At 48.2% G+C, this 10,655-nt stretch overlaps 1 protein-coding gene across 1 annotated transcript; it reads left to right on the top strand.

Annotated features, from left to right (window-relative positions):
* The first annotated feature begins 2,833 nt into the window (after positions 1–2,833).
* Positions 2,834–7,022, top strand: Tex51 (testis expressed 51). The gene is made up of 9 exons (XM_015996598.3): positions 2,834–3,077; positions 3,168–3,242; positions 4,456–4,545; positions 4,778–4,795; positions 4,880–4,963; positions 6,209–6,284; positions 6,371–6,410; positions 6,554–6,615; positions 6,731–7,022. The coding sequence occupies exons 1-9, from the start codon at positions 2,879–2,881 to the stop codon at positions 6,876–6,878; spliced, it is 792 nt and encodes a 263-aa protein (XP_015852084.1). The 5' UTR covers positions 2,834–2,878; the 3' UTR covers positions 6,879–7,022.
* Positions 7,023–10,655: the final 3,633 nt, after the last annotated feature.

The following is a 10,655-nucleotide window of genomic DNA, read 5'->3' as shown; positions in this document are numbered from 1 at the left end:
TCCTCAGGAGACGGTTTGGGAAGGTGCGAGTACCTCTGAGAAACAGGGCCTGCTGGGAGAAAGTTGAGCTACCATGAGTTTCCACCGAAGATTATGGAACTCTAGTCTCTCTACCCCTTTGTTTTCTCTTTCTTCCTGGCCTTCGTGAAGTGAGGATGTTGTTCCTCCACCATGACATGTACTTCACCATGATGCTGCTGCCCTGCACAAAGACCCAAAGTAATGAATCTAATCATACATGGATGGAAGCCATGATAGTGGAATCAAAAGTTGATTATCTGACATAATTACAGGTCTTCCAGATGGCTTGGTAAATTTAGCCTAGTGAGATCCTTTGGGCAGAGAGCCCAGCTAAACCAAACTCAAACTTTTAGACACTAGGAAATAATAATAAATAAACGTTGCAAACCACTGAATTCTAGCAACTGTTGCTTGCCATGGTCCTGCCCAGCCTAGGTTCAGGTCCTGAGATGGGGGGGAGGCACCGGTGTGAAGAAATGAATGGTCAGACCACCAGATGAGTTTCACACAAGTGGCCGGCCCCAAATAGCTCCAGCTGTATTTATAATTCAAAAACAAGCATGTTTTTCTCATCCTCCAACGCCAACCTCTGGCAAAAACAAATATGTTTTCTCCCAACTGTTACATCAAAACATCTTCAAACCAGAACAATACTTACCATTTTGCTATCTTGGCCAAATATCGAGCCAAAACTAAGTCTTTACAAAACTAAAAGGTGATTCACATAGGCACACATTTTCAGGAGCAACAATCTCATTCAAAACATCTTTGCAGAGATAGGGGTGAGCTACCTCGGATCCTGTCAGCACTGAATCAGAACAGCTCCCAGGATCTGAAGTGACAGCAGGCATCCCCAGACAAGAAACCTGAGAAGCATCACCTCCCAAACAATTGCAAGGGAAAATATTGAGGAAACAATGGGGTTTCCAGAATGATGACATCTATCCTGTGCATGATTGACAAGACACTAAAACCACCAAGAGAATCATCAATGTTAAGAGAGAAGAGAGCATGCAGGCCATGCAGTCCCAGCAGTATTCCGTGCGCGCCGTCCCGGAGTCCACTGGTCCTTGCCGAGTGAGGCTGTCCCCGTGGGCTTTTGCCTCATCTGGAGACCCGTTGGACAAGCACTCATAGACTGGTCCAAAACTAGGCCACACGGCTCCCCGCAGTTGCTCAAGAACTGAGGACTCGTGCATGAGGGAATCTGTACTTGGGGGGAGTTACCATGGAAACAATCCTCTGAGCATGTCTGGGAGGGACTTTATCAGGTTTACTGAGGTGGGAAGACCCCCGCCCCCTTGAATGTGGGCAGCACCAGACAATGCGCTGGGGTCCTGGATTGACTGAAGAGAGTCCAGCACCAACATTCTGCTTCCTGGATGTGGATGCAATGGGACAGCTGCCTCAATGAAGCTCTTGCCACCATGCCATCCCCACCGTGAGGGACGGTGTCCTCTCCAACTGTGAGCGGGCATGGACCTTCCTCCCATAGGCTGTTTTTGTCCGGTGCTTCGTTTCCACCATGAGACAAACAGTTGGCACAGAGGGAAAGTAGAAGGATTTCAAATGCCAATGCGGACGATGACCCAGCTATCAATCTGATTTGCTTTAGTGGAGAAACTTCCAAGAGACAGACGGCACTCAGAATGTGAGACAGACATGACGTCAGAATTTGAGTGCCGAATTTCCGTTTTGAATGTGCCTCTCGGAGTTCATATGTTGGAAACATCATCCTCATGTTCACGTTAACACAGGAAGCATCAGAGAATCCTCCCTGCCAAACACTAGTGGCCCATTCTGAGGCAAGAGATTCATCGGAGGCTTGCTTGGTATTTATAGGGATGGACCTCGGTTTGAAGACCACCCACTGAAGTCCATGTTCTTGTGTCCCAGGGCAAAGGACTGCATCAGGAATACATATGTAAACACAGAACTAGAGGCAACTAGTTAAGAAAAGGAAAGCACTCATGATGATGGGAGTGAGCTAGTGAGCCGGGTAGAAGGCACGCCATCAAAAAGCACTGGGTTATGGCGCTTGTTACCTTTTAGGTCATTTCTACAGCACTCTCTCGTTTCCATGGCGTGAGGTTTTCTCAAGCGTGTTACATGTAGCTCTGGTGAGGAAGCGTTTTCCGTCTTTCTCTCCCTGGTATAGTTGAGGCGACAGGCTGATCAGGCAATGCCTCTCCTTACCGTTAAGGTAGAGCATTTGGCCAGCCCGTTACTGAGAGCCTGCCCATGAGCGTATAAACAGACTCTTCTAGTGTCCAGATCCCAAAATGATAGGAGCTGTTCTCACTTGCCCAAGGAAGTTTCCAGATCAGGTTGCCGGACTCCAGAATACCAGTGCAGGGGTGGGAGACACCAGAGGCCACACATCCTACCCCTGTGGTGACTGCACCTCACCTACCTGTGACCCTCCTCTTCACCTCCCTTGTATTCCCATAGTCATACAGTTGTACCCCAGAAATCCCTCCCATTATGCTGTGAAACCTTCCCCCTTCCTCTAAGACACCCCACCTCCTGGGCTGTACTGCCATTTGTCTGCCTGTCTGTATGTCAATGCCATAATAACTCCCCTCAAGTTTTTACCCAAGTAGACAATACATCCCCAAGTCCCTCCCCACAACCCGGAAGCTCAGACCATTCACGAGCCAACTGGCTTCTTTCATATGTTGATGTTGATATTACTTTTCCTCAGTCCCTGTTCTCCCTCCCTGCTGGCTGTGATGCCTCAGCCCGGGTTCACTTCAAGCGACCCTTGCTGTGGCCATGGAATTTCCCTTTGTTCTACCGTTCCCAGGACAACCGTGTTCCACACGGGACCGTGAATACATGGGAAAGGCTCCAGAAGATGCTTCGTGTTTTGCTGATGTGCCTGCTGCCAGTGACCAGTGGGAAGAGCTGCCTCCGATGCTGGCCAGAGCTGCCCACCCTGCTGGACTACGACCTGCAGGTGCTCTGGGGCAGCCCAGGGCCGCCCACAGAACTCTCACAAAGCCTACACTCCTTTTTCCTGGAGGACAACGCCTTGTTCATGCCCTGGTATCTTGGTGAGGCACAGCTGGGCAGGGAGGGGAGCACCCCTTTCACCTGACCTGATCCGGTTCCCAACATCTCTCTGTCCCACGTCCCATTCCCAGCTCAAGACCATTTGGAAGAGGAAACAGCTACTTTCTTCACCCATGTAGACCAAGCCATTAAGAAGCTGAGGGATGGTAAGGAGAACAAATGTCCAGGACCCCAGGGATTGAGTTGGGTTACCAAGACCTGACCTAAACAGCATTCCCGGGAGGCTCTTGTGGTAGTGGGCGGGGAAGCTTTCTTGAAGAGCACATTGTGTCACTGTGCATTCTATGGAGGTCCAGCCCTATAATTCTAGCACTTAGGAGGTGAAGACAAGAGGACCATAAATTCAAGACCATCTTGCTGCATGGTGCTAAGTCTGGGATGCATGAGACTGAGTCCGAGGGTCAAAGGAGACTGGGAAGAAGGTTCAGGAGATACATCGCTAACCCACAAGCATGAGTGTCTGAGTTCGGATCCCCAGGCCCCAGCCTGGGAAAGCTGGGTGCGGTAATACATGTCTGTAATCCTGGTGCTCCTAAAGGGAGACAGGAGGTAGAGACAGAAGCTCCTAGGTCAGCTAGCTGCATATACACAGCAGCAAACCATGAGAAACCCTGCCTCAGGAAACAAGACACCAGTGAGGACTGTCATCCAAGGTGTCCTCTGGCATCCACACGCATGCTGTGACGTGCATACCTGCACTCAGAGGAACACACAGGCAGGTATATACTCATATGCCTCTCTCATCTCTACACACACACACACACACACACACGCACGCACGCACGCACGCACGCACGCACGCACGTGTATACACATACATACATACACTCACACGTACACTCACACATACACACATACACTCACACACACATACACTCACATACACTCACACACACATACACTCACACACACACACACTCACACACATACACACATACATTCACACACATATACACTCACACACACATACACTCACACACACATACACTTACACATTTTTTAAAATAAAAACAGAGAGAAGGCTCGATCATTAAAAGATTTGCCTTTAAGCACAAAGACCTGAATTCAATTCCCAGAACCCACATTTTAAAAAAATGTACAGTGGTTGTGCCTGTCAGCCCAGTGCTGAGGAGGCAGAGGCAGGAGGATCTCTTGGGCTCATTTGACAGGCAGAATAGAGTTCCAGGCCAGTAAGAGACCCTGTCTCAAAAATAAGGTGGGTGGTTCCTGAAGAGAAACACTCCAGAGTGCCAGCCAGCATCCACACTCACACGCATGCGTACCCGTACGCATATGTGCACCTGCGCACCAAAGACTAATTTCATGTCAGTGAATTTCGTTCCTTTCTGCCACACCCAGATAAGTCGGCACTTCTGGAAGAGATCAATGTTCAGAAGGGTCTTCTGTCTGAGAAGCTGAAAGAGAGGTCCCAGGAGCTAAAGCAGAGGGGTAGGAGATGGGGCTGTCCCTATCACCCCCCACCCATCACCCTTGGACCACGGACTGTAGAACCCAAAGGGCAGTCCCTCCTAAGATCTCCCCAGGAGCTCTGTCCTACCCACAGGTTAGGCTCCTTCCAGGAGTCTCCTAGTCCCATGTCCTGCTCCCACTCCCCACCACTCCCAGCTCTGTTTGCCTCTCTAGTGCCTCAGTTTCTCCACCATCTCACTTTCCTGGACAGCGTGCAATGACTCCTGTGGTGAGTATGCCCAGGGCTGAGCTGGAGGAAGGGACGAGAGGTCCCGCCATGTCTGAGGCCCCTGTGCATCACTCGCTCCCACAGACCTCCTGTCCCCAGTGGAAATCGCTGTGTGTGCTGACTGCCAGACGCACTTCCTGTCCTGCAATGACCCCACCTTCTGCGTAGGTCAGTGGCCTTTGCCCCACTCACTGGACTACACTCCATCCATCCTCCCTTTCCCAAACCCTCCACCCCTGGGTTTCCCATCTGTCCGTTATTTTCTATCCTAGCTAGAATGTTCCTGGATTTTCCTTTCCTGTTGGGTGAAGGACAAGAGAATCTTTGAGGATGTTTTTAAGGTCCTTTTGCCTGGCTTTAGAGGCTGAGAGCCACTGCTTCTGGGTCTTCAGATTCAGCACACCTGGAACACTCCCGTCCCATCTACCACTGGCTCTGCCTTCAGGGTCCTTCTCAGTAACTGTCCTCACTGAGACCCCACAACCCTAAGCCAGGAGCCTCCTCCGACCCTTTCTCCCTGTGCCTCAGCTAAGCCTGGGGGAATGACTCTTCAGTGTGACGCTATAATTCATGCCAGCGTCCACCTCTCTCTTCTCTCTCTCTCCTCTCTCTCTCTCTCCCTCCCTCCCTCCCTCCCTCTCTTCCTCTCTCTCTTCCTCTCTCTCCTTCTCTCTCTCCCCCCTCTCTGTGTCTGCATCTGTGAGTGCAGGTGTGTCTGTGTAGAGATATGTGCGTCACAGTGTGAGTACGGCAATCAGAGATCAGCCTCCAGCATCTGTCCTTGCTTGCCACCTTCTTAGAAACACAAGCTCTCTTGTTCACCACTGCTAATCCAAGCCTGATGTCCCACAGTTTTGGGGATCCTCTTCCCATCCATCTCCCCCCACAGGAATGAAGAGATCACACACACACAGACACACACACACAGAGATTACCGCATCTGACTTTGACCTAGATGCTGGGTACCTCAGCGCCAGCCTTTGGACTTGAGTGGCTGGCAAGCATTTTGCCTGGGAACCACCTCCCTAACTCCCCATCTTCTTTTTGAGACACAGTCTCTCATTGGCCTGAAACTCACCAAATACACTAGGCCAGCTGGCCAGTGAGATTCAGGAATCTGCCTGACACCTCCTCCCCAGCTCTACGATAACAGGGGCATCCTGCCAGGGATGGCACTCAGGTCCTTGTGCTCCCCAGGCAAGCACTCACCCACCCCGACTCCTCCTCAGGCCTCCCTCACATCTCTCAGCTGCAGCACCCTTTACCTGCTGCTTCCTAGTCCTGCAGTCTTGGCGGGCCCCAGAGACAGAAAGCACTCTGTTGAAGGGCAAATCTGTCCGGGACACACCCTTTTATAACCTCAAGTGCCTCACCTCAGCCTCCGAACACCTGGCTCCTCCTTTCCCACCCCAGTCAGTGTCACTCGGTCCTACAAGTGGGTTGTGATCCTTATCAGCATCCTGATGTTCCTGGCTGTGGCTGGCATTGGGTGAGTGGCTCCTCTTAGCTTCCTTGCCCCTGAGGACACACCCCCACTCTTTCACTGACCTGTCTCTCGCCCTTTTTCTTGCCCAGTGGTTACTTTTTCTGGCTCCAAAAGAAGAAGGCTGTTGAGGTACTAGGAAACACTCCCCTGTCTGGGACTAGTAAGGCCTGGAGGCTCAGCTCTTGCCTGCTGGGTCTGGCGTATGCAGATATTGGAAGCTGGGGCCCAGGACACAGATAAGCAAAGTTTCTCAAGCCTCTTGTTCTCACCAGAGTGCCCCTGAAGAGCCACCTCCCGCCTCTGCCCTGAGCACTGACCTGAACAAGCCAGCAGGGTAATACCTTTGTCCTGGCCCCGGACCCGGGGCGGCTTTGGTCGGTGGGACTCCCAGTAGCAAGTCAGAGGGCCTGGGATTGCATTGGAAAGTCCCATTTCTTTCTTCTTTGCAGGGAAGAGGCAGACAGTTACCTCCCTCGGGAAGTTAGCAGCTCTCAGAACATGAATGAGAACACATGGTATCTGACAACTAATTCATCTCTGGCTCTGGTGACCATCCCTCACACAACACACTCCTCCCCGGGGCCAGGAGAGTTCTGAGCCCGATGTTCTGCAGTTTTGCAGACAAGCCTCTCTGTTTCTCTGTCTCTATGTCTCTGTCTGTCTCTGTCTGTCTGTCTCTATCTCTCTCTGTCTCTCTGTCTCTCCTCCCTCCAAACACATATTCTCTTATAAAATAGTTTTCATTAAAAACATTTCTTCCTGGTTTTTTTTCCTGGAGATTGGGTGTTAGTCGGTTTGGTAGTTAATCTCTGTTGACAACTTGACTGCATTTAAATCACCCAGGAACACTCTGTCAACAGCGGCAGCCCTAGGCCTGCAAGTGACTTTCTTTGTGTAGGTGGAGGCAGGGGGACTTTTTAAAATCGTGTTGTGCTGACTAGTTTTTATGTCAACTTACAACAAGCTAGAATCCTTTTAGAAGAAGAAACCTCAACTGAGAAAATGCCCCATCCAGACTGGCCTGCGGGGCAGCCTATGGTACCTTTTCTTAACTGGTGATGTGGGAGACCACAGCTCACTGTGGGCACTACCACCCCTGAGCTGGTGGTCCCGGGTGCTGAAAGAAACCAGCTGAGAAATCCATGAGGAACGAGCCGGTAAGCCGTGTTTTTCCATGACTTCCGCTTCAGTTCCTGCCTCCAGGTCCTTGCCGTGAGTTCCTGCCCTGCTTCCTTCAGTGATGGACTAAGATGTGGAAGTGCAAGATAAAATGGAGCCTTTCCTTCCCAAGCTGCTTTTGGTAATGGTGCATTATCACAGCAATGGAAATCCAAGACGCATGTCGTCTCAGCTCGATCTGGCATCTACTTCTATTGTTGGCCTTGAATGCCTTGTGTGTTTTTGAAAAGTATGAAAATGAACTCAAAACTGAATTATGTTAATGTGGTACCTGGCACAAGTCACTCCAATCTTCTTTGGTCTGGACTATGGGGCTTGCTGTAGCAGCTGAACAGAAAACAGTGTCTTTCTTTATCTAACACCCTCTTGGTTAGCACAACCTTCCCGGTTCTCGCACTGTGTCCTCTCTAGACTACCAGAAACAGGCACCCTGAAAGCAAGAAGCAGAATGGAAGCACTTAGACTCTGGCTCCCAACTCCAAAGGAACTAAGGACATTCAAATGACCATGGCTTTTATGCAAATACAGTCAGTACGGTGTAATGAAGGAAATGGGTGGTGAGAAATGCATCATGGGTTATCTCATCACTATGTGCACCACACAAAGGGTAACCCAGTCTAAGGTGGGTGCAGTGTCACCAAGTAAGATAAGCTTAGGGGACTTGTATTGCCCATATGTGTGCTAGCATTGGCTAACATGCAGAATGATGCAGTGCCCTGCTGCTGCGGTTTCAGTGTGCAGAATCCCTCACAGGTCCATGCGGTTCCCAGCCGGTAGCACTGTCTGGGAAGGTCGTAGAATGTTTAAGAGGTGGTGGAGTGTCATTGGAGGAACTAGGTCACCGGAAGCAGGACTTGAGACTTTCTAGCCCAACCCCACTTCCTGTTCACGCTCAGCTTCCTGGCTGTGAATGCAGTGTGACTAACCTGCGTGTTGCTGCTGCCCCCATGCCTTCCCTGCTAGGCTGGAAGGTCCCTGTCTAACTGGAAGCCAGAATAAACCCCTCCCTGCTTTAAATGACATCAGATCTTTGGTCACAGCATATAAAAAAAAAAAAAAAAAAAAAAAAAAAAAAAAAAAAGCTTAATACAACCACTAATATCATAAATCAATTTACAGTGTTTGAACTTTGAATAATATAATTACAGTGTCACGCTATTGTGTCTGACTTCGTTTTTCTTAATATTATAGTTTGAAAATCTTCTAATACTCATAGTATACATAAGTATCTTTAATTTGTTCATTTTTGTCAATTTATACTATTCCATCGTCTACCTATTTGCTTATCATTTCTACTAATGAGGGACATTTAAGGTATTGCTAGTTTGGTGTAAAAGAATTTCTAAATGGTCTTATTAAATTAGAAATGCGGAGCCAAATATAGGGATGAAAGCCTTAGATCAGGAAAATAGGGAAAGCCACCAGCCAACCTTACCTCACCAACTCTGCAGCTTCCAAATGCAAGTTACTTCCTGTCTACCCATGTCTTTATATGCCTTGCTTTTCTGCCCTCTCATTGGCTCTTAGCCCAGCAACCTCACTTCTTCTTCCTACACAGCTCTATCACTTTCTGTCTGTCTGTACAGACCTCCAGGTCTCTATGGTTGATACTGGGATTAAAGGCATATGTCACCATGCTTGGCTGTGTTCCCTAGTGTGGCCTTGAACACACAGAGATCCTGCCTGTTAAGTGATAGGAATAAGGGCGTGTGCTGCCTGACTTCTTTGTTTAATTAAAATGGCTGGCCTTTCCCCCCTGATCTCATTTATTAACGCACAAATAAATTATCACCACAGTTTGGGGTTATTTTCACATTTTAATATGTATTCTACTTTGTACAAGGAAATATTCTTGTGTGGCACATAGTCATGGGCTGCATAATGAGATTTTTATTCAACAAAAGACCACATAAGGATGGTCTCACAAGAGCATATCACTCAGTGGTGTCATAGCTATTGTAGATTATATAAATTCCTCCCGTGATGGTCACACAAAGTCACCAAAGATCCACTTCTCAAAACATTGTGCCATTGCTAAATGGTGTGTGATCATACTACACCATGTTTAGTTTTTTATCCTTGATGTACATCTGGGTATATGGTGTGTGTGTGTGTGTGTGTGTGTGTGTGTGTGTGTGTGTGTGTGTGTATGTGTGTGGTGTGTAGGTTTTGGTTCTCACTTTCCACCTTGTTGGGGACAGAGTGTCTTGCTGTTTAGCATTGTGTCAACCTGGCCAGCTGGCCTGAGCTTCTGGGAATTCTCTGGTCTCTGACCCCTTAAAAGCATGTCCTAGGTCTCTAAAACACCCAAAGGCTCTCATGCAAAATCTGTCAAGTTCCAAAGTCTCTTTAAACTGTCCAAGGTCTCATAATTGTAGGTTTCTGAAATTTTTCAAAAAATTTAATACTTTCTTACTTCAAGAGGGAAGAACCAGGGCATTCTGGAGATTCAAACTTGTGTCCTCACACCTGTGAGATGAGAGCCTTACCCACTGAGCCCTTTCCCAGCCCCGGTACTTTGACATCTACAGATGTGGGGGCTCATGGGTTTCTGGAACCAAGCACTCATTGAAACCAAGGGATAAACATGCACAGTTTCAAAACAAGAATTAATTTCATTTTGTGTGTGTGTATTTGTTTATATATGTGCATATGTCCACGCATGTGTACTTGTTGGGGATGGATGTGTACATGTGTGCATATCAAGGACTGTGATTCTCAACTATGAGGTATGTTTCTTGGAGGAAGCACAAAGATAGACCCTGCTTTCTGATCCAATTTGTTTGTTAGACAAAAGTCTCTTTACTGTGGAATTGGTGCCATTAATATTGAGAGTTATGATTGAAAATGTGTGTCATTTGTTTTTGTGGTATTTCATTCGACCTCTTCTGATTCAGTGCTCTGGAACTGCTTATTCATTCCTGTCTCATCTCAAGTGTGTTTTACCTTCTTTTCAGACCCAAGAATCCCTCCCGGTGTCTTCTGTAGAGCTGGTTTAGTGGTCATAAATTCCTTTAACCTGTTTTTGTCATGGAAATTTTTCCTTTTCCTTTCAAATACAATTGACAGTTTTGTACAGTATAGTAGTCTGGGCTGACATATATGATCTTTCATAACTTGTAGATTATCAGTCCAATTCCTCTGGCTTTTGTGGTCTCCACTGGAAAATCTGGTATCCTGATAGATCTTCCTTTG

This window comes from Peromyscus maniculatus, chromosome 19 (genome assembly GCF_049852395.1).
Source record: "Peromyscus maniculatus bairdii isolate BWxNUB_F1_BW_parent chromosome 19, HU_Pman_BW_mat_3.1, whole genome shotgun sequence".
NCBI lineage: Eukaryota > Metazoa > Chordata > Mammalia > Rodentia > Cricetidae > Peromyscus > Peromyscus maniculatus.
Note: the sequence above shows the minus strand (reverse complement) of the source record. Positions and strands in the feature narration are given on the sequence as shown.

Excerpts from the sequence above, each read along its gene's own strand:
- Tex51 (XM_015996598.3), top strand. The coding sequence starts at position 2,879 with ATGCTTCGTGTTTTGCTGATGTGCCTGCTGCCAGTGACCAGTGGGAAG. Across the intron at positions 3,078-3,167 it reads GTTCATGCCCTGGTATCTTG|CTCAAGACCATTTGGAAGAG; the intron begins GTGAGGCACAGC and ends TCCCATTCCCAG. Across the intron at positions 3,243-4,455 it reads CATTAAGAAGCTGAGGGATG|ATAAGTCGGCACTTCTGGAA; the intron begins GTAAGGAGAACA and ends TGCCACACCCAG.